This window comes from Vipera berus (assembly GCF_964194415.1).
Source record: "Vipera berus genome assembly, chromosome: 7".
In the NCBI taxonomy this organism is placed as follows: domain Eukaryota; kingdom Metazoa; phylum Chordata; class Lepidosauria; order Squamata; family Viperidae; genus Vipera; species Vipera berus.
Genome location: NC_138209.1, coordinates 57,997,429 through 58,020,203, shown reverse-complemented (window position 1 = coordinate 58,020,203; position 22,775 = coordinate 57,997,429). Strand labels below are relative to the sequence as shown.

The following is a 22,775-nucleotide window of genomic DNA, read 5'->3' as shown; positions in this document are numbered from 1 at the left end:
CTGCAGTTAACACCTGGAAATCTGCCAGTTTGAATTGCCCGGAAGAACTGCGGGGTGGGGGGCTGCTTGGGAACATTTTAAAACATTGAATGGTGGGGGGATCCTTCAGATCCTGTCTAGCATGCCTACAGTCAATTTCTCTTAATAAAAATTCCTGTTGGAAGAGACCATTTCCAAGAGTTCTGTTTTCTTAATATGTAGATTTAAATGGGTCCTTACACCAGGTCTTATTTATTTATTTATTTAGCCTCCAAAAGAGGCATCAGGTCTTATTTTCGGGGGATGTTTTACCACCGGCTCCGATGGCCACACCCATCAGGTCTACTTTTTCTATGGCTGAAGGAGCAGCTTCATTCTGCAGCTGCATTCCAGCCTGCATTTTGCAGTCAGGCCTTTCCAAAAGGCCTATGCAGCCGAGTACCGAGCTATGGATTCAAGAGGTCTGGAGAGGTCTTACAGAGCCAAGCTATGGATTGAATCCATAGCTCGGTTTTTGGCTGCAGAGTCCTTTCAGAAAGGCCTGTGACTGAGAAATGCAGGCTTGGCTGCAGAAGACACCACAGAAGAAGTGAGGAGAGGCCTGGCTGCAAGGTAAGTTGGTGTGGGGCATGTGGGGCAGCTCCACACCCCCACCGCCACCCTAGCTTTTAGGTGTGTGCCTCATCCCAAAATTAGGGCTTATTTTTGGAGTAGGGCTTATATTAGGCCCATTCCCCCAACCCAAAATTCAAGCTAGGGCTTATTTTCGGGGTAGGCTTTACTTTCAGGAAAACACAGTAACTAGGAACACCAACCATAGAGGTTCTTTAATTTTTTCTTTCTTTGAAAACATTTGGAAGACTTCTTTTAACCAATTGTTTTCACTCTTATGTCAAAATTTCAGTTCCTTAAAAAAAGTGGATGCTATTGCATCAATTGGTGCATCTGGATTAACTGACATGAAGAAATTAGCCAAGTGGGTGACTGATACAAAACCTGATCCTAACGATCCAAGCAACACAGCCCTGATGCAGTTTTTAAAAGTAAGAACTTTCTATCATTCATGATGCTGAACTTCCAGATATTTTTATCCTATATTTTCCCAAAGCCTTACCTGAAAAGTTAGTGATACAGGATAACATAATTAATAGCCTTATTCCTTACATGTGTGCACAGGTGGTTGTCATCCAAATAATTCTTGGATGCATTGAGTGTTTCATTAGAAAAGAAGTCTGGGCTTTGACCTTTTGTGTTTTGGGTGACCTACAAATTGGTTTCCTTCCCCCTTCAGTTTTAGTTTAAAGCCCTTTGGAGTTGTTGAGCCAGTTGTTTCCCTAATTCTTGCTGGTCCTCATGAGGTGAAGTCTGTCTTTTGCTAGAAGTGTCAAACTCAATTTCATTGAGGGCCGCATCAGCATTGCAGTTGCCCTTGGCGGGCCAGGTGGGTGTGGCCAGGGTCTGCGTGGCCTACTGGGTGGGCGTGGCCAGCTCTACATCATCCGCATCAAGGGTGCCAATGGGGACCTGGGCAGGAGTGGGACAGATCTGAGGGTCTCTGGCAGAAGATGGGACCGGGGCAAGTGCCAAGGCATGGTCCACTGGAGGAGCCTCACTGTTCCTGTCAGGCCTTGGGGGGGGGTTGGACCGTGGCATGGAGGTCAAATGCCCAGCCCAGCCGTCAAGAACCCACGGCACTAAGCCCAGCCCCACTTCCCCAAGGGGGCACCCAGCTGCACTTACCTCCTCAAGGCTGCTGCCAAGGCAGTGGGGGCCGTTCCCTCTCTGTCACATCTTTGCACCTGGGAGACAATTCACTTCTCTTAAGACAGGGGTGTCAAACTGCCGGCCTGTGGGCCAATTGCATCATATGGAGGCTGCACCTACCCCAGCTCCGGCAATGCAAAAAAGTCATGATATGTTGTGACACATCACGTGATGTGGCGAGTTTGACACCCATGCCTTAAGATATTGTCAGGTATACAAATAGATAACTCTGTTCCTCTGAGTAGTAAATCACTAATCAGCAACACATGCCTTTTATTTATTTGGGGATGTTTGAGCGCCTTCTTATCACTGGAACACTTGACTTTGCATAGTTCCTTCCTGGAGGATGATATAAAATCAGTTTTTCAGTTCCAGAGAAAGCAGGGACTGACTTCTCTGAGTTTTTTTTTGTTCTTTGCATGTCATGCTACCATTGCCCTTGCCATCAGTCTTGCCCTTCATCTTCCTTGCTGTGTTTTGTTTAGATAGAGATTTGTGATGTTTAATAGGAGATCTGCATGTTCAACATTGAAACTCAGAGTGTCTACTAGTGGAGTATCTGGAGTTTTAGTGGCTTGATTTGCCTCAGTTTGCAAACTTGACCTACCTTACTTCTCTTGTGTTTTCCTTTGCCCATATGAACATATTTCATAGAAGAAGCAATAACCAACAAAATAAAATCCAAGTTACAGTAAAAAACAAAGTTTTATCTGCACAATAATTAACATAGGATAGTTAGGTATTTTGTGCCGTGCATTTTTAAGGAAGATCTAGAACTGCCAATTTGAAATGTATTCACTGCATACAATTGTTTTCTACCTTTATAGAAGTTTTAATTATAATTTTCTAGTGTTTTGGTTGCATTAAAAAGGACAGATTTGATTTATTTACAGTTAGAATAGAATACTTTGGCCAAGTGTGATCAGACAAACAAGGAATTTGTCTCCAGTACAGAAGCTGTCAGTGTACATGCAAAGCAACAGAGTAATCAACATCATCATCATAACAATAAAGAAGGGGTAGTAAAGAAGATAAGAAGGATAATAATAATGCTACAGCCATACAATATGGGTAAATGTACATAGACAATAGATGGTACTATGTGAATTAGGTGTTCAGCAGAGTGATGACATGAGGGAAAAAAACCTTGTCTCTTTGTCTGGTTGTTTTGATATGCAAAACTCTGTAAGGTCTAGCATTGTGTCCTGCCATTCAATGGAAGGGGGAGGAGGAAGGTTTGCTGGCATCTTTCATATGCTTTCACTTTTGCTGTAACAGCTTGGGAATTAAAGGTGAGGATTGTCATTGGAGACAGAGCAGGCTCTCTTCCAGCTAGTTTCAGCCTGGTTTCAAGGCTGTCATGTGCCAAGGGTGTCCTGTTATTTGTCTAGCACCTCAGCATTCTCAAAACAACCCTATGGCATCACATTGGCTGCCGGTGGACTGGTTGAGGGAATGCGTTTGGGGAAATGGAAGAATTGCTTTGAACTTTGCATGAGGCTCTCAGATTTTGCCTGAGTTTACTGCATCCACTTTCTCTCAGTAAAAGTTCTTTTGACTCAATTCAGTGGAGTCAGGAGTTTTGCTTTCCTGAGGGACAGCTGGGGCAGGTCCTTATACCCTGTAATGGTGTCCCAAGGGGAGGAGTTGAAACAGTTTATGTGCAGGATGTGGAGGGTCTGTAGATATTTTCTCAGCCCCCCTTCTGACCTGCGCAACATAAAGGTCTTCTATGAAGGCTGGCTGGTTGTAGTTGTTCTTTTTGCAGTTCTAACCATTATTGAAGTCTGCACCTCTCCTGTTTGGTTGCTGTACCAAACCAGACAGTTACAGAAAAATGTGAAGAATTCTGCTGTGCTGTCAAATATAGCAAGATGTGGTAGAATACAAAGTAAGGCCTACCCTGAAAATAAGTCCTAGCTTGATTTTGGGGGATGGGTCTAATATAAGCCCTATCCCAAAAATAAGCCCTAGTTTTGGGGCAAGGCACACACCTACAAATCAACCTAGGGCAGTGGTGGTGTGGAGCTGCCCCATGTGCCCCACACCCACTTACCTTGCAGTCAGGCCTCTCCTCACCGGCCCACTTCTTCTGTGGCGTCTTCTGCAGCCAGACGTATATTTCTTAGTCACAGGCCTTTCCGGAAGGACTCTGCAGCCAAGAACTGAGCTATGGATTCAATCCATAGCTGGGTTCTGCATTGATTTGTGCTTTAAATTGTAAGCTGCCCTGAGTCTTTGGAGAAGGGTGGGATATAAATGGGATTTTAAAAAAAAGACCTCTGCAGCTGAGAACCGAACTATGGATTGAATCCATAGCTCGGTTCTTGGGCTGCATAGGGCTTCTGGAAAAGCTTGACTGCAAAATGCAGGCTGGAATGCAGCTGCAGAATGAAGCTGCTCCTTCACCTACATAAGAAGTGGACTTGCTGAGTGTGGCTGTTGGAGCTGGCGGTGAGTAAGACATACCCTGAAAATAAGATCTGGTGCTTCTTTTGGAGGCAAAAAAAAGACCTGGTCTTATTTTCGGGGAAACATGGCATGTCCAGCTCCAGATTGTTCTAGCTGCACCACAGGACTAGTTGTCCAACCTCCAATCTATATGCAGATTCATCACCAACTTGAATGAAACCAATGACTGTTGTATCATCTGCAAACTTCAGTACTTAATAGAACAATCCCTAGACATGCAGTCATTGGTATATATAGAGAAGAACGATGGAGAAAGGAGTGAGCCCTGAAAGGCACTAGTAGTAATATCCCAGTATTAAATATATTTTTTTCTAGCTTCACCTGTTACTTCCTATCTGTCAAAAATCCTCCTACAACTATGGACAGATACATCTAGCTGCTCCTAGTCTCTTGATGTTGTTTTCAGGTTCATTGTTGTGTCATTTGTCACCACATGAACAAGAGAATAGGGATAGTAATCTTGGGGCTTGATTATTTTAGTACTTCTCTCAGGCACATCTTTGTTTTTCACTCCAGGGAGACAACATACATCCCTAGATTGGTTAGCTGGTCTACAAACTGCTGGTTGCATTCCCCTGAGAAGTGAATCTCCTATCACCAGCACTTGTCTTTTTTTTTGCTTGGGAAAGTGTCAGGATCAACCTCAATCCCACATCTTAAGAAAGCAGAACTCTTGGAAGCGATTTCTTCCAACAGGAACTTTTATTAAGAGTAGTTGATAGCAGGCATAATAGACAGGATCTGAGATTTCCCGCGCAGAGCGATAGATTAAAGTATCCCCAAACAAGACCCCACCCCATAGTCCACCTGCCCGATGCGGGATGGCCAATCCTCAGAGGTTAAGTCCATCGTGGGAAAGGGGGAGATAAAATCAGACCGTCTCCAGCTCACACAGCGATGGTTGGCGGCTTCTTCACACCTTCCTCTTAGAGCGTAGACATAAACCAGGCACTGAGGTTACGTCTCTTATTTTCTCCCTTGTTCTAGCTGACAGTTTAGGAAGATAGAGTTCAGAGAGAGAGATAACGCAGGAAGCAAATTGCAGCTGGCGGGTAGAGGACACAGGCAATAAACAAAGCAAAATGTTACATTGTAGTGGAAATGAAGCAAAGACAATAATCCTGCAGGCACATCTCCCCTCCCCCTTGGGAGTATGGCAGAACCCAGGGAAAGGTGAGATTTGATTTTGGGCCAGAGGTCCAAGAGGTGTTTCACTGTCTAAGAAGTTAAATAGTTCTGACAGAAAGTTTGGGGTACTTTTTTTCCAGTCACAGTAACATTTGATGTCCCTTCTCTGGGTGTCTGTATGCTTTCTCCAGGCGAAGGATGTGAAATCAGTTGCTTAGCTCCAGTGGGGCTGCACTGTGCTGGATAGCACTAGACAGCAAGGACAATGCTCTTGGTTGTTGTTTTCTTCTATGAATGACACATTTCCATTAATCTGTGCATAAAGGTTCATGTACAGGTTCATTTCTTCTGGTATTTGTTTGTTATTGTGTTTAAGATGAGCCTCAGAGTGGCTAGAGTTGCCTGAAGATTTTTCACTTTTTCTTCAAGTAATCCATTTAGTTTACATTTGATAGATGTGTAATTTGGGTCTTCTATGGGCATGAGTACATACATGGAACATACTTTACTCCAATCAAAATAGCATCAATCTTTTTCCATGACTATGTTTCTTTTCATGACTAGCTCATTTAAAAATTAAAAATCTCAAAATTTTCCAAAATGTTCAAAACTTTAAAAGATTTTTCCAAAAATTTAAAAAAATTAAATCAAGAATTATTTCTAAATAATTTCAGAAATACAAAAATATTTAAAAATTTAAAAGTATCTTTTCAAAAATTCTAAAAATTCTAGTTTACTTAAAAATAAAAATTTTCAAAATTCCCCAAAATTTAGAAGAATTTTTTAAAATTTAAACTGAATTTTTTTATTTAAACTAAAAAAAATTCTGTTCTTAAATGTTAGGTTTTTTTTAGAATAACAGAATAACAGTATTTGAAGGGACCTTGGAGATCTTCTTGTCCAATTGCCTACTCAAACATGGGGTGCTATACCATTCCAGACAAATGACTGTCGGATCTCTTCTTTAAAAACTCCAGGTTTTTTTTATTGAAAAGTTTTAAAATACATTTTGAAAACATAAACTCCCCCCCTCCCCTCCCTCCCCCTCCCCCCCCCCCCGACTTCCCTGAGCTGAATACAGGGTATTAACTTTTACCAACCTAAGCTAAAATATGCTAACTAACTAAAAAAAAACACTTTAAATTCTATCGCACTTTAACTCCTCTTAAACATAACTATTTTATTTTTATTTATTTATTTTAATCCCATTTATATCCCGCCCTTTTCCGAAGACTCAGGGCGGCTTACAAGCTTAGCAATAGCCTTCATTCTATGTATATGCCTGCTTATTAGGGCTTTCGCTCCCCCCAAGCGGCATTATTACAAAGTCAGCTTAATTGCCCCCAACAATCTGGGTCCTCATTTTACCTACCTCGGAAGGATGGAAGGCTGAGTCAACCTTGAGCCTGGTGGGATGCGAACCTGCACTAATTGCAGGCAGCTGGTGTTGCTTAAGGAGGCATTAGCCCACTGCTCCACCAAGGCTCGCTAAATAACTAAATAATAATAACTAACTAATAATACATCATATAATACTAATACTTATTCATATGCTAAATGAAACTTTTTAGTCTTATATTTATTCTGAATATAATCGATCCATCTTCTCCATTCCAAAATATATCTCTGTTGCGATTGTTCTTTCAAATATGCTGAAATCTTTGCCATTTCCACCAGGTTTGAAACTTTTAAAGTCCACTCTTCTATAGTAGGCAGTTCCTCCTTCTTCCAATATTGCGCTACCAAAAGTCTTGCTGCCGTAGTTAAATTCAACATCAATTTAGTATCTATAATAGTACAATCTGTAATAATACCCAACAGAAATAACTGTGGAGAAAACCTTATCTTTTTCTTAAATATCTTCTGCATGTTCCACCAAATTTTAATCCAAAAAGCTTTAACTTTTTTACAAGTCCACCATATATGATAATAAGTTGCATCATCACAACCACACCTTCAACATTTAGGCTGATAATTCGGATACATACTTGCTAATTTTTTAGGATCTAAATGCCATCTATAAAACATTTTATAAAAATTCTCTCTTAAATTTTGTGCCTGTGTAAATTTTACATTTCTGACCCATATCTTTTCCCAGATATCCATCATGGGCTCCTGAAAATTCTGGGCCTATTTTATCATGCAGTCTTTAACAAGTTCCGTTTCTGAATCTATTTCTATCAGTGCATTATATATCCTCCTTATATGCGCTGGACTTTGATCTCTTATTTAACCAAATTTTCATCAGTTGTCAAAATACCAACTGTCTGATCTTCCTTCCATCTAGCTTGTAACTGCCCATACTGAAACCCAGTCTGCACTATTTTTTCTTCTTTTAAAATATTAAATGGCTTTAATTGCCATACATTCCTTTCCATTCTACGAATTTCTTTATATGTAGTCACATCATGTTTAAATCCCAGACTTATACCGTATTTTCCGGCGTATAAGATGACTTTTTAACCCATGAAAATCTTCTCAAAAGTTGGGGGGTCGTCTTATACGCCCAGTCGTCTTATACGCCGGAAAATAGTACATAAATCAATCGAGCGCCCCCGTTCTTGCAAAGCAACTTCAAGCCTCCTTAGTCCAGTCCCCCCTCCAACGTGACTCTCCCTTCCCACCCCCAAGAGCCTCTAAGCCCCTTCCCCTCCCCCTTGCAAACGCCAGACCCCGGGAGTGGCAGGAAGCCCCTCCTCCTCGCCCAAGCGGCATCTGAGCATAAGCAGATTGCGCTCGGCTGTGCAGGCTGCCGAAAGGTGGGGACTCGGAGTTCCCGCGGTGGTTGCGGCTTCTGGCGTGCCATTTGCAGAGTCTGACCTGGAAGAGCATGTCGTGTAAACGCAGCTCTTGCATTTATTCCAAAGGGTGGGTGGAAAGAAAAGCCCCTTTCGGCTCCGGCGTGGCTGCAAGTCAGCGAGCCCGGGAAGGCACGCCCTCCCCTCTCACTGTGGAGGAAGCAGGGCAGGCTGGCGTCGGGCGGGAGCCAGCAGGGCAGTCCTGCGCACGCGCACGCTCCCCGGCTGCTAAGGAGTCCTCGGGCAGCTGTGGCAGGCGCCTCACGCCCTTCCCTCTCGAGGCAGCACCAGCGGAGCCGTCCAGCGTCGGGCGGGAACCGGCAGGGCTTTGCACCATCTGCATCAGACGGGTCTGAATCGGGCTTGTGTCGGACACTTGGCAACTGGCATGTAAGTATTTTCCGGCGTATAAGACGAAAAATCTTGAAAATCTTCTCCAAAGTCGGGGGTCGTTTATACGCCAAGTCGTCTTATACGCCGGATAATACGGTATTTTCTATTGCATGTTTAGGTATTGCCCAAATTGGTATTTTATAATTTAACTTATATCGATATTTTTTCCAAACTCGCAACAGGGCATACCTTAATATAAGTGTCTTAAAAACATTATCCACCTTCTTATCATACAATAAATATGCATGCCAACCAAATAATAAATCACATCCCTCAATATTCAATAATCTCCCTTGTGATAAATTAAAACAATCACTAATTGATGATAAAGCAGCAGCCTCATAATATAGTTTAAAATTGGGAATTTTAAGACCACCTCTTTCACGTACATCTTGCATTATCTTAAATTTTACTCTTGGTCTTTTCCCTGCCCAAACAAATTTATTAATACCTTTCTGCCATTCTTCCAAATTTGAATCTTTTTTGAGTATAGGTATCATTTGAAACAAGTCTCAAGATTAGCCATTCCCCTGGTTAATTATTCTTACTGTCAGTTCTAGAAGTTCTTAGTTCCCTTTTGATCCCTCCTGTGGCTAACTTAAATGCAAATAAGATTGCCTTCTAGATATAGTTTGTAATCCACAGATTATTAAAAAATGACAGATGAATAAAAGCTGAAAAGAAAAATAAAATCTCAGATGAAAAGAAAAAATAGTATCTCAGCTGAGAGTAAGAATTAAAAATAGTTTGTAATAATACTGAAGAGATTCTTTCCTTTAAAAACATTGTTTTTTTAAAGTTTGTAATCCACAAGAAAAAAGTAGAAAGAAGAAGAAAGTCTTTATATATTTTTAATCCACAGGATAAAGTAGAGTGATAATTGCAGATGAAAAAAATCTGCATTGTTTTATTGCCATTTAGGGCACAGTTTTATAATCCTTGTAAATAAGTTTACAATCCTCATAAACTTGCAGTCTAGTTTTGTGGTTAGTGTAAACAGCCTTCTTTGTAACAACCAGAGAATCCACAAAATCTTGAATAAATGATCATTCAGTTTTCTCAGTATCATTTAATATATATAGAAATTCATATTCAATAGATTCAGTATCATTTAGTTCATATGAAATATAAAGTACAGTTCAGAGATTATATCCTTATAAATCCTTATAAATATGAAGCAGTTGTGGGTGAAGAAAGAAGAGAGCCACCTTTGCAAGCATATTTGCACCTAATTCATTTTGCAATTATATCTTTGAAAATATACATTTTAATGGTAAGAACTATGCAGTTAATATTGAAAAATTAAAAAGAGTACAGTATCAGACCTGCCCCAGTCTAAACCTTTAGGAAAGAAAAACTCTCAACTCCATTTAGTTGGAAGTGAAAGGTATTTTTACTAAGAGATGCTGGTTGCAGTAAAGTCAGGTAGAATCCAAAAGTTCCCATGCAACAATACAGAAATATTTCCTTGGTTTCTCATCCCTCCCCCATGACCAGTCTGTCTGTCAGAACCCATTCTTCCCTGGGTGTGTGTGGAATCTATCTTTTCGTTTCTAATTCATTTCTATCTGAGGGTTCTGCCATTCTCCTGAGGGGGAGGGGGGAAGGCTCTGTGGTATGTTATTTTGCTTTGCTACAATGTATCTTTTCCACTGTCCCTGAGTGGGAAACTGTCAGATCCTACCTATCATGTCTGCTATCAGCTTCTCCTAATAAAAGTGCCTTTTGGAAAGAAACTGTTTGGGATGAGGTTTTGACATTAGGCAGGATCTGCAGTAATAGTTAACCCAGTAGAAAGACCCTTGCTGGGGGACTAAGCAAACGATGTCCGATATCGGAACAGAAAGGGAAGACCTGCCATGGGAGGAGAGCTATCCCACTTAGCAGAGCCCAGCCAATATAATTCTCAATCCTTGAGCTTGTCGGAGGAGATAGTGATCGTGGAAGACCACCACAAGCCCAGGTGGTCAATGGGTGATGGGAAGAAGGACTGGGAGGAGAGATCCAGGAAAGTGACACTCAGATGTGGCAGTCACCAACCAGGCTGGAAAGTCGAGATGGAGAGGTCACTTTGCCTTAGTGAAGACAAGGATGACCGCTTGCCCCATTCCACCCGGTTCCTGGAGCAAGCTATTGACATTTTGAGAGTCGCCTTTGATTCCATGAAGGAGGAGAAAGCCGACCCATACCGGGGAACCACCTACCTAGGTTCAGCCAAAGGAACAGATGAAGGGGGGGGTCCCAGGCCCTTCCACCAGCACCGAAGAAGCATCAGCCATTGCTACAGCTGCCACCCACCCACTCCGACGAGCCGCACCGACCGATGGAAATGGCCACCAACACAGGCAAAAGAAGGGGCATCGGTTTATTTGAAAGGTCTGCTGCTAGGAGTGAAGTACTGTGGGGAGCCATGCCAACTGGGGTTTTTCCTGACCCAGGTGTTGAACTATATGGAGGAATACAGTCGTGACATACCCAGTGATCGCAGCCAAAATATGGATTGTGCAAGCAGCCCTGGATACTGGGTGATGTATCTCCATGATGCTGATGCCCCAGAACTGCAGAATTTCAATCAAATCATGGCAGCCCTCAGACGCAGATTTGAAGATCCCATGGCTGATTGAAAAGCCTGGGAGCGGATCAAAACTGTCAGGTAAGGACAACAACCCATAGCAGAATATACCCAAGAATTCTGAGCCCTGACCAGCAAGCTGAACTGGCCGGAAGATATCTTGATCAGGCATTTCAAAGATGGCCTGAACTATGACTTGTATGATGCCTGCATCCCTCGAGGAGACCCAGACCAGCTCCAAGATTGGTACATCTTAGCTGAGGAAGCAGAGATTGATCGAGCCAAAAGACAATGATGCAGAGGGAGATCTTGGGGGAAATCGCCAGCAGAGCCACCCCAAGAACCAACGAAAGAAGCGCCAACCACCCCAAGGGCAAGAGGATGTTTCAAATGCAGGAAGGAAGGACACTGTGCCACCAAGTGCCACTCGTGGAACCCCGTCCAGAAACCTGACTGAGTCCCATCCAGGAAGCCTGGAAAGATCCCAATGAAACCAAAGGAGATGGCCATGAAAAGTGTGGAGGTCGTTGAGTTCCCAACTCCATTAAAACAGGGGAAGGAAACTCCAACCCCACTGGGAGAGCCATTCAACTTGTCAGACAACAACTCGGAAGACAAACTCCTGGTGGATCTTTTTTCTAAGGGGGGCAGGATGTCACAGCCCATTCTTCCCTGGGGGTGGATCTATCTCATTTCTTTCCTAATTCATTTCTATCTGAGGGTTCTGCCGTTCTCCTAAGGGGGAGGGGGGAAGGCTCTGCGGTATGTTATTTTGCTTTGCGACAATGTATCTTTTCCACTGTCTCTCCCTTGATGTTACCTTGGGGTGAGAAAGGAATGTCCCTTTGCCCATCTGGATTATCTCTCGCTGCGGAAGGGAAGGTGCAAAGACCCAACAACACCTCATAAGCATTGAAAAGGATCCCGTTATCAGCTCCTTTCCCACAATGGACCTAAAACCTTGGGATTGGCCCATTAAAACTGACCAGATGAACTATTGGGGTGGGGTTATGCTGGGACTCTTTTAACCTATTGATCTGAGTGGGAAACCCTCAGATCCTGCCTATCATGCCTGCTATCAGCTCCTAATAAAAGTTCCTTTTGGAAAGAAACTGTTTCAAGAGTCCTGCTTTCTTGGCATGAGGTTTTGAAGTGGGCCCTGACATTTAGCCAATTTGACATCACCGATATAATTTGGGAAACACTGAGGTGTTTAGGCTGGTGAAATGCCACACTCAGGGCAAACAGTCTTGAAGAAACCTAGCACAAATTGGATTCCAATATGCTCTTTGACACCAATATGCTCTGCAGTCTTCAGCTGTCATTTCCCCCTCCCAAATTCCCACCATAGAAACATAAAATTTTATTGCCCACTTGTTCCCCCCCGTCCCTTCCCTGCTGCTTTGATAGAAGGACCCCAGTGAGATGCCTGTCATGGTTCCAATAGATGAAACTATTTAAAAGAACTTCAGGGCAAGGGTCAAATAGTCCAGTTACTCTTGTGAAATTCACACTTGGACAGCTTCGCATATAGTTGCCTCCCCCCTCCCAAGTTTATTGAGCTAACTTCACATATGCTCCTCCATTATCTCAGTGCAAATCAAAATGTCATTCAAATACCTATATCCCTTTGTATAAATGGTCATGCAAAACTTCATCTATCAACTATACAAACACCGGAGGGCCCCCCAGTAACCCAAATAGAAAGATTCGTAACTGGAATCAGCCTAGACAGTTAAATGCTGTTTTCCACTCATTGCCTTCTTTATTTCACATCCAGTAGTAAGCCTCCCTCAAGTCCAGTTTGATGAAAAACTTCTCTTTGGGCAGGTGGCCTAAAATGTCTTTCATGAGAGGTAAGGGGTACACATCTCCTTTTCCTGTCCTCCATCCCCCATTAGCTAATGTCAGGTTTTCTGTATTGCAAAGCTTGCTTTTGGGGAACAGCATCCATGACATACACTTGGCCAGTAAAGAACTATTCTATTCTATTCTATTCTATTCTATTCTATTCTATTCTATTCTATTCTATTCTATTCTATTCTATTCTATTCTATTCTATTCTATTCTATTCTATTCTATTCTATTCTATTCTATTCTATTCTATTCTATTCGACAGGATTATGGGGAGACTGAGCTCCACCACATGTTTATTGGACCCGTGCCCTTCCTGGCTGGTTTATGCATCCCGGGAGAGGACACGCAGCTGGTTCCAGGCAGTTATATCAGCTTCTTTGATTGAGGGTAGCTTCCCTGCCGTCTTGAAAGAGGCGGTGGTGAGGCCCCTCCTCAAGAAGCCTGCCTTGGACCCAGCTGTATTGAACAACTTTCGTCCGGTCTCCAACCTTCGCTTTCTTGCGAAGGTTGTTGAGAGTGTGGTGGCGCATCAGCTCCCTTTGGTCCTGGATGAAGCGGATTATCTAGACCCGTACCAATCGGGTTTCAGGCCCGGGCACAGCACGGAGATGGCATTGGTCGCGCTGGTGAATGATCTCTGGAGGGCTCGGGACAGGGGTCATTCCTCTGTTCTAGTCCTATTAGACCTCTCAGCGGCTTTCGATACCATCGACCATGGTATCCTGCTGCGGCGTCTCAGGGGATTGGGAGTGGGAGGCACGGTTTTACAGTGGTTCTCCTCCTATCTCCAGGGACGCTCGCAGTCGGTGTTGACAGGAGGGCAGAGGTCGACCGCGAGGTCTCTCGTTTGTGGAGTTCCTCAGGGGTCGGTCCTCTCGCCTCTCCTGTTCAACATCTATATGAAACCGCTGGGTGAGATCATTCGTGGCTTTGGAGTTGGGTATCATCAGTACGCTGATGATACCCAGCTTTTTCTTTCTACCCCAAACCACCCCAGTGATGCCCTCAACGTGATGTCCTGTTGCCTGGAGGCGGTTCGGGTCTGGATGGGGAGGAACAGACTTCAACTCAACCCCGACAAGACCGAGTGGCTTTGCATACCTTCATCCCGGGTCTATTCGGATATTCCATCTCTTTCTATGGGAGGTGAATTATTACCCCCCGTAGATAGGGCTCGCAACTTGGGAGTCCTCCTAGATTCGCGGCTTACCTTGGAAGATCACATGGTGGCCGTGACTAGGGGGGCTTTCGCCCAGGTTCGCCTGGTGCGCCAGTTGCGGCCCTATCTAAGCCGGGATGATTTATGCACGGTCACTCACACGCTCGTGACCTCTCGTCTAGACTACTGCAACGCTCTCTACATGGGGCTTCCCTTGAGGACCACCCGGAGGCTCCAACTGGTACAGAATGCAGCCGCGAGAGTTGTGTTGGGAGTCTCCCGATACTCCCACGTGACACCTCTGCTCCGTGAGCTGCATTGGTTGCCAGTTGTCTTCCGGGTGAGATTCAAGGTGCTAGTAATGGTGTTCAAAGCCCTCCATGGCATGGGGCCGGAGTACCTCAGGGAACATCTGCTGCCGGCATCAAGCTCCCTGCGCCCTGTGCGTTCCCACAGAGAGGGCGTCCTCAGGGTGCCACCGGTCAGAGAATGCCGTCTGGTGGCCCCCAGGGGGAGATCCTTCTCTGTGGGCGCCCCGGAGCTATGGAACCAGTTACCGGTTGAGCTCCGGACGGCGCCCGATCTGTGCTCCTTTCGCCGCGATCTGAAAACATACTTGTTCGAGCAAGCCGGCCTGGCCTGAGGGGGGATTGGTGGGGTTTTTTATCATTTTTATTGGGGTTTTTACTATGTATCAATTGTATTTTAATCGGGCATGCATTTAATTATCTTTTAATTTTTGTAAATTTCTGTGTTTTATTCTTGCCCTGTACACCACCCTGAGTCCTTCGGGAGAAGGGCGGTATAGAAATGATAATAAATTAAATTAAATTAAAATTAAATTAAATTAAATTATTCTATTCTATTCTATTCTATTCTTCATTCTGATCTTCTAATCCATGATACTCTATTCTATTTTTTGCCATGTTGCCCACAGAAACACTATGTGTGTGTGTTTGTGCGTGTGTGCACATGCATACGTATACACAAACTAAAAAACAGTTACAGTTTTCTTTAAATGTATAAAGCTCTTTCTTTTTCAGATTACTCCATGTGGTGATGCTTCCATCCCAGATTTCTTTAGATTGGAGCAATTGCAGAAAGAATTTAATTTTGTTTCTGATGAGGAATTTAATAGATCCAAAAGATCTTGTCTTCTTGAGCTCAGAAAGAATGAGGTAGCTGAATTTCGAAATTATAAATTTGTTCCTTTACTGGAAAGAGAGATCAACGAAACAATTTTGCAGGTAAGAAATCATTCTCAAAATTGTAATTAAAATTTATTGACAATAAAATTCCCTGTTTCAATATCTTCCTTAGAGATCACTGCAGCTTTAATTTAGCAATTTTAGAAAATCTGCGAAGAAAACTATTTTAATTTATGACAAGGTACAGGTGAAACTCGAAAAGGGGAAACTAATATATGAGATAGACTCATTACATGCAAAGCAAGATATTTCAAGCCGTGATTTGTCATAATTGTGATGATTATGGCTTACAGCTCATGAAAACCCCAAATCCACAATCTCAGAAAATTAGAATATTGTGAAAAGGTGCAATATTCTAGGCTCAAAGTGTCCCACTCTAATCAGCTAATTAAGCCATAACACCTGCAAAGGGTTCCTGAGCCTTTAAATGACTGTAGCCTGGAGAGGATTGTCAGGAAAAAGCCATTCAAAAGTGTTGGGGACTTTCAGAAGGAGTGGACTGAGGCTGGAGTCAGTGCATCAAGAGCCACCACACACAGACGGATCCTGGACATGGGCTTCAAATGTCGTATTCCTCTTGTCAAGCCGCTCCTGAACAACAAACAACATCAGAAGCGTCTTACCTGGGCTAAAGAAAAACAGACCTGGTCTGTTGCTCAGTGGTCCAAAGTCCTCTTTTCTGATGAGAGCAACTTTTGCATCTCATTTGGAAACCAAGGACCCAGAGTCTGGAGGAAGAATGGAGAGGCACAAACTGCAAGATGCTTGAAGTCCACTGTGAAGTTTCCACAGTCTGTGTTGATTTGGGAAGCCATGTCATCTGCTGGTGTTGGTCCACTGTGCTTCATTAAGTCCAGGGTCAACGCAGCCATCTACCAGGAGATTTTGGAGCACTTCATGCTTCCTTCTGCAGACGAGCTTTATGGGGATGCTGACTTCATTTTCCAGCAGGACGTGGCACCTGCCCACACTGCCAAAAGCACCAAAACCTGGTTCAATGACCGTGGGATTACTGTACTTGATTGGCCAGCAAACTCACCTGACCTGAATGGGGCATTGCGAAGAGAAAGATGGGAGACATGAGACCGAACAATGCAGAAGAGCTGAAGGCCGCTATTGAAGCATCCTGGTCTTCCATAACACCTCAGCAGTGCCATAGGCTGATAGCTTCCATGCCATGCCGCATTGAGGCAGTAATTGCTGCAAAAGGGGCCCAAACCATGCTTATACTTTTCAGAGGTCCGATATTGTTCTATGTACACTCCTTGTTTTGTTGATTGCATGTAATATTCTAATTTTCTGAGATTGTGGATTTGGGGTTTTCATGAGCTGTACGCCATAATCATCACAATTATGACAAATCACGGCTTGAACTATCTTGCTTTGCATGTAATGAGTCTATCTCATATATTAGTTTCCCCTTTTAAGTTGCATTACTGAAATAAATGAACTTTTGCATGATATTCTAATTTTTCGAGTTTCACCTGTAGTTTATGTGAGGATGTAGGTGGAGAGAAATTCTCCATGTCATAATTCTGAAATGTTTACTGAAGCAAACTGATGTATGCCACATATTTTGATCACAAACCTTCCAAGCTTGGAATGAGCAAATTTTGGAATAAAACTCTTCCAGAGCTAGACAAAAGGTGTAGGTGCCCTATCACTGAAGGTTTTTGAGATGAGATTGGACAGCCATTTGTCCAAAATAGTATAGGTCCCTTCAACTCGGTTACTCTATTATTTATTTATTTATTTATTTATTTGTTTGTTTGTTTGTTTGTTTGTTTGTTTTTATATACCGCCCTTCTCCCGAGGGACTCGGGGCGGTGTACAGAGCAAGGTAAGTATACAGTTAACAATAATAAAAACAAATGAAACCCCAAGATCTATCAGGCCAGGCCGGCCTGCTGGAACAGGTAGGTTTTTAAGTCACGCCGGAAGGTGCGAAGGTCGGGGGCCATCCGGATTTCGGTAGGCAAGCAGTTCCAGAGGGTTGGCGCACCCACTGAGAATGCTCTCCCCCTGGGGGCCACCAGCCGGCATTCTCTATTATACTAGATTCCCAGCTTAAAGAAATAAATCTAATTTCATAATGAGTCAAGAACTATTGTAAATTCTTAAATATTTAAAATTTCTGAAGTTATTTTTAAAAAATCTGTCAGATTTTAATTTTTTCCAATTTTAAATTGCTTTTTTCAATTTTTCATTTTTTTATTAAAGAGTTAAAAAAAATTTTTTTACAATACATATCCCCAAAACCCACCCACCCCAAACCACCCCCCTTCCCCCCCCACTTCCCAGAGCTGAATACCGGGTTATGTATATAATAATCATATTCTAACTAAAATTATCCGTTATAAAATTAACCAAATTCATAATGTGCTTTAACTCCCCTTTAACATAGATACATTCAAATTATTAAAAACATAATAATAATAACTTAAGCAAAAATATAATCAATACTAATACTAAAATTAATAACAATATCCCTCTAAAATCTACTCATAAGCTAAGTGGAATTTTTTAGTCCCATATTTATTCTGAATATAATCTATCCATCTCCTCCAAACTGAAATATATCTTTCTTGTGAATGATCCTTCAAATAAGCAGAAATCGTAGACATTTCTGCAAGATTTGATACTTTAAACACCCATTCTTCTATAGTAGGCAAACTATCCTTCTTCCAATATTGTCCCACCAGTAACCGTGCTGCTGTTATCAAATTCAACATCAAATTGGTTTCTTTAACATCACAATCTACAACAATGCCCAATAAAAACAATTGCGGAGAGAACTTTATCTTTCTCTTAAAAATCTTTTGAATGTTCCACCAAATTTTAACCCAAAAAGCTTTTATATTTCTGCAAGTCCACCACATATGAAAATAGGTGGCAACTAAACTACCACATCTCCAGCATTTAGACTGTAGGTTTGGATACATGTTAGACAACTTTTTGGGATCCAAATGCCATCTATAAAACATCGACCATGGTATCTTACTGCGTTGTCTTGAGGGGCTGGGAGTGGGAGGCACCGTTCTGCGGTGGTTCTCCTCCTACCTCTCGGACCGTTCGCAGACGGTGTTGGCAGGAAGGCAGAGGTCAAGCCCTAGGCCTCTTAATTGTGGAGTGCCTCAGGGTTCGGTGCTCTCGCCCCTCCTGTTCAACATCTATATGAAGCCGCTGGGAGAGATCATCCGTAGCTTCGGGGTGAAATAAATATGCTGATGATACCCAGCTATTCATCTCCACCCCGAACCAACCCAGTGATGCCCTCGATGTGATGTCCCGTTGCCTGGAAGCGGTACAGATTTGGATGGGAGAAAACAGGCTTCGACTCAACCCGGCCAAGACTGAGTGGCTGTACATACCGTCATCTCGTTTAGTCCAAGAGGTTCCATCTCTGACTATAGGAGGAGAGATGTTACCTCCCATTGATAGAGCACGCAATCTGGGCGTCCTCCTAGACTCACGACTCAGTTTTGAAGATCATATTGGAGTCGTGGCTAGGGGGGCATTTGCACAGATTCGTCTTATATACCATTTGCGCCCCTTTTTGGACCGAGATGCCCTACGTACAGTCACCCACGCACTCGTCACCTCCCGTATTGATTACTGTAATGCTCTCTACATGGGGCTGCCCTTGAAGACCACCCGGAGGCTTCAGCTGGTGCAGAATGCAGCTGCACGGGTTGTGATGGGAGCACCCCGATACTCCCATATTACACCCCTCCTGCGTGAGCTGCATTGGCTACCAGTTGCCCTCCGGGTGAGATTTAAGGTGCTGGTACTTACCTTTAAAGCCCTACATGGCTTAGGTCCGGGATACTTGCAGGAGCATCTGCTGCCAGGAACGAATTCCCATCGTCCAGTACGCTCACACAGAGAAGGCCTCCTCAGGGTACCGTCAGCTAGGCAATGTCGGCTGGCGACCCCCAGGGGGAGGGCCTTCTCTGTGGGAGCGCCAACCCTATGAAATCAGCTCCCCCCTGAGCTTTGGATGGCCCAAAACCTCCAATCCTTTCGCCGCGGCCTCAAAACACTCCTGTTCCACCAGGCTGACCTGGACTGACAGGCATTTTAATTAATTTATATTTAGAATCTTAATTTATTTTTAATTCTTTAATTTTAATTTATTGCACAGATGATTTCAATTTTATTTTTATCTTGATTTCTGTACTTATTATATGTTTTGTTGTTAGCCGCCCTGAGTCCTTCGGGAGATAGGGCGGGATATAAATCCCATCAATAAATAAATAAATAAATAAATTTTATAAAAATTTTCTCTTAAATTTTGAGCCTGTGTAAATTTAACATTTCTAACCCAGATTACCTCCCAAATATCCAACGGAATTGGTTCCTGGATATTTTGTGCCCACTTTATCATACAATCTTTAACTAATTCCGTTTCTGAATCCAATTCAATTAAAACATTATATATCCTCTTTATATGTGCACGATTTAAATCTCTAATTTGTTTTATTAAGTTTTCATCTGTAGTTGTGATGCCAACCTTCTGATCCAGCTTCCACCTAGCTTTCAATTGGGTATATTGAAACCAAGAGTAACTTATGTTTTCTTGTTTTAACTCATCTAATGATTTAAGTTACCAATTATTCCCTTCCAATCTAAGTAATTCCTTATAGGAAAACATATCCAAACTCACTCCCATAGATACGCCTTCTATCGCGTGTCCGGGAATTCCCCAAATTGGTATTTTATAATTTAACTTATAATAATACTTTTTCCAGACACGCAGCAAGGCACTTCTAAGAATATGAGATTTAAAAGCCCTGCCCACCTTTCTATCATAAAGCAAATATGCATGCCATCCATAAACCAAGTCCCAACCCTCAAGGTGAAGTATTCTTTTATTAGTTAAATTAAGCCAATCGCTAACCCATGTCAAGACCACCGCATCATAATACAATTTCAAATTAGGCACCTTGAGTACAAAGTTTTTCTCCCAAAGTTCCTTGTCCTTCAGTAAAAAAAAGGGGCAAGCTCTCAAATACACAAAATCAGGTACTGGTTAGAATCAATTGCAAATTGTATCTCTTGCTATGTTGCAAAATGTAGCAACTTTCCAAAACTATCAGTTCATACAAGAAAGCAACATTCCAGTGCCATTTTTACTCCATTTCAGCTTAAAACTTGAAGAAGATAATGAGTCTGAGTTAAAGTTAAAATCCAACTTGAAAATTCAAATCCTCCTGTTTCGCTCTGCCTGCTTCTTAAAGAAAAAATACTCACAGTCCCATCTAAGCAGCAGATGTAGTTGTCACGTCTAGTTCCACTCCCTTATGGAGTGAAAGCCTGGGCTCCGAGGGATCTCACCCCATTAACCCCCAAACTGGTTGAGGGAATCACAGGGGAGCTCTACCTCTACCCAGACAAGCTCGTCTCTCCCTCTTCTCCCGAGGGAGAGACTTTGGCACCACGGGACAGCTGATTTTCGCTGTCTCCGAGCGCTCTAATGCTTCCCAAGATCAGGCGGCTTCTGAAATGCCGCCATTTGGCATTTTTATTCTTTTTATTTTTAAATCTTTTTTCAACCTTAAAATTTCTTTTTGATTTTAAATTCCATTTTCAATTTTAAATCTTCAATTTTTAAATTCTTTTTTCATTTTTTTTATAAAATTCTTTTTAATTTTTTTCAACTAAACATTTAAAAAACAGTTTATATTTTAATTCTTTAGAAATTTTTAAATTCTTAATGATCTAAGAGGAAAAAATAAAAAATCACGGAAAAAGAGACACTTAAAATGGAATATATTGAGCGTATGCCCCAGGAAGTCCCAAATTACGTATGTATTACATGTAAATCATATGGAATACTGCATCCAGTTTTGGTCACCACATTACAAAAAAGATGTTGAGACTTTGGAAAAAGCTCAGAGAAGAGCAAGGAGAAACTTCCTAACAGTGAAGACAATTAACCAGTGGAACAGCTTGCCCTCAGAAATTATAGGTGCTTCATCACTAGAGAAGAAACTAGACAGTCACTTGTCTGAAATGGTATGGGGTCTCCTGCTTGATCAGGGGGTTGGACTAGAAGACCTTCAAGGTCCCTTCCAGCTCTATTCTGATTGGTTTAAAACTGAGCCTTCTAGTGGAATGTTCTAAATAGTGTATTTTACTAATTTTACATGCTTTACATACTTTAAAAAGTGAAGGGTGAAATAAGGATATAAAAAGAAAATATTAAATCTTTAACTTATCAAACCATTCCAAACTTCCCACTGAATAGTTGATGAGACTCTAGAAAGAGTTCAGAGAACAGCAACAAAGATGATTAGCGTACTGGAAAATAAAGTGTATGGTGAACCGGTTGCAGGAACTGGGAACATGAAATCTAACAAAGAGAAAGACTAAGATTCATATGATAACATTTTTTCAATAATTGAGGGGCTGTCACAGAAAAGAAAGATCTATTTTCCAAAGCACCCAAGGTTGGACAAGAATTAATAGGTGAAAGATCATTAAAGAGAGATCTAACACCTTGCTTCCAGAAACTGGTGGTGCTTCATCACTGGAGATTTTCAGGAAGAGATTGGACAACCATTTGTCCAAAATGGTATAGGATCTCCAGCTCAAGCAGGGATTGGAGTAGAAGACCTCTATGATACCATCCAACCCTATTATTCTATGTTCATATGTTCTATGTTTATGATTGAATGTATTGGATGGTCCCAGTGAATAAATGGTTATGACTGAACATGCAATATGAATTCAGGCGTTATCTCCAATATTAGAGGCAAGTCCATAATTCTCATTTTCAACCATTTTACACCCAGAGCTCAAGATGTTCTGAAGTTGTCTCCTTTTAAGGTACTGCAGAATGTCTAAAACTATTTTATTTGGCAGCGGAGGGGGATGATGAGCCATGCTGCTTTTGATTTTTCTTCTGATCTGACTTTCTTCTGATGGCTTTTTGATTCCTGTTGGCAGGAGAAAGATGAAGGAGAAGGAAAGACAACACAATATGTTTTGAAAGACAGAGGTCTAAAGGGCTTTCATTGATTGTGGTGGTTCTTTTTCAGGACTATGAGAAAAGATTGCAAGAGAAGGATGTCATTGATACCAAGGACTATTCGGATACACACAGAGCAATTGTTGCAAAGTACATGGAAAAGGTAATTTTTTTTAATGTACTTAATGTAAAATATACTTGGAAATAGTTTGAAAAATTCTAAACCTAAACATAACATTAAATAATTGAAAGAAGCATAACTCCAATGGCATAATGGATGGCATATATATATATATATATATATATATATATATATATATATATATATATATATATATATATATATATATATATATATATATATATATATATATATATATATATATATATATATATATATGTCAATTGTTAACTATTTAGATTACCTTGCTAGGCCCCAAATATGGGGCAAATCTTTATTTCCTGTTTTCAG

The 22,775-nt window shown here is 41.9% G+C and overlaps 1 protein-coding gene across 2 annotated transcripts in view; it reads left to right on the top strand.

Annotated features, from left to right (window-relative positions):
• CC2D2A (coiled-coil and C2 domain containing 2A) overlaps nucleotides 1-22,775 on the top strand; it is a 258,232-nt gene that overhangs the window by 161,026 nt on the left and 74,431 nt on the right. For both annotated transcript variants that reach the window (XM_081332397.1, XM_081332396.1), the window contains exons 17-19: nucleotides 884-1,022; nucleotides 15,166-15,369; nucleotides 22,374-22,466. In XM_081332397.1, the coding sequence (XP_081188523.1) occupies nucleotides 884-1,022; nucleotides 15,166-15,369; nucleotides 22,374-22,466 (436 nt within the window). The remainder of the gene's footprint in view (nucleotides 1-883; nucleotides 1,023-15,165; nucleotides 15,370-22,373; nucleotides 22,467-22,775) is intronic.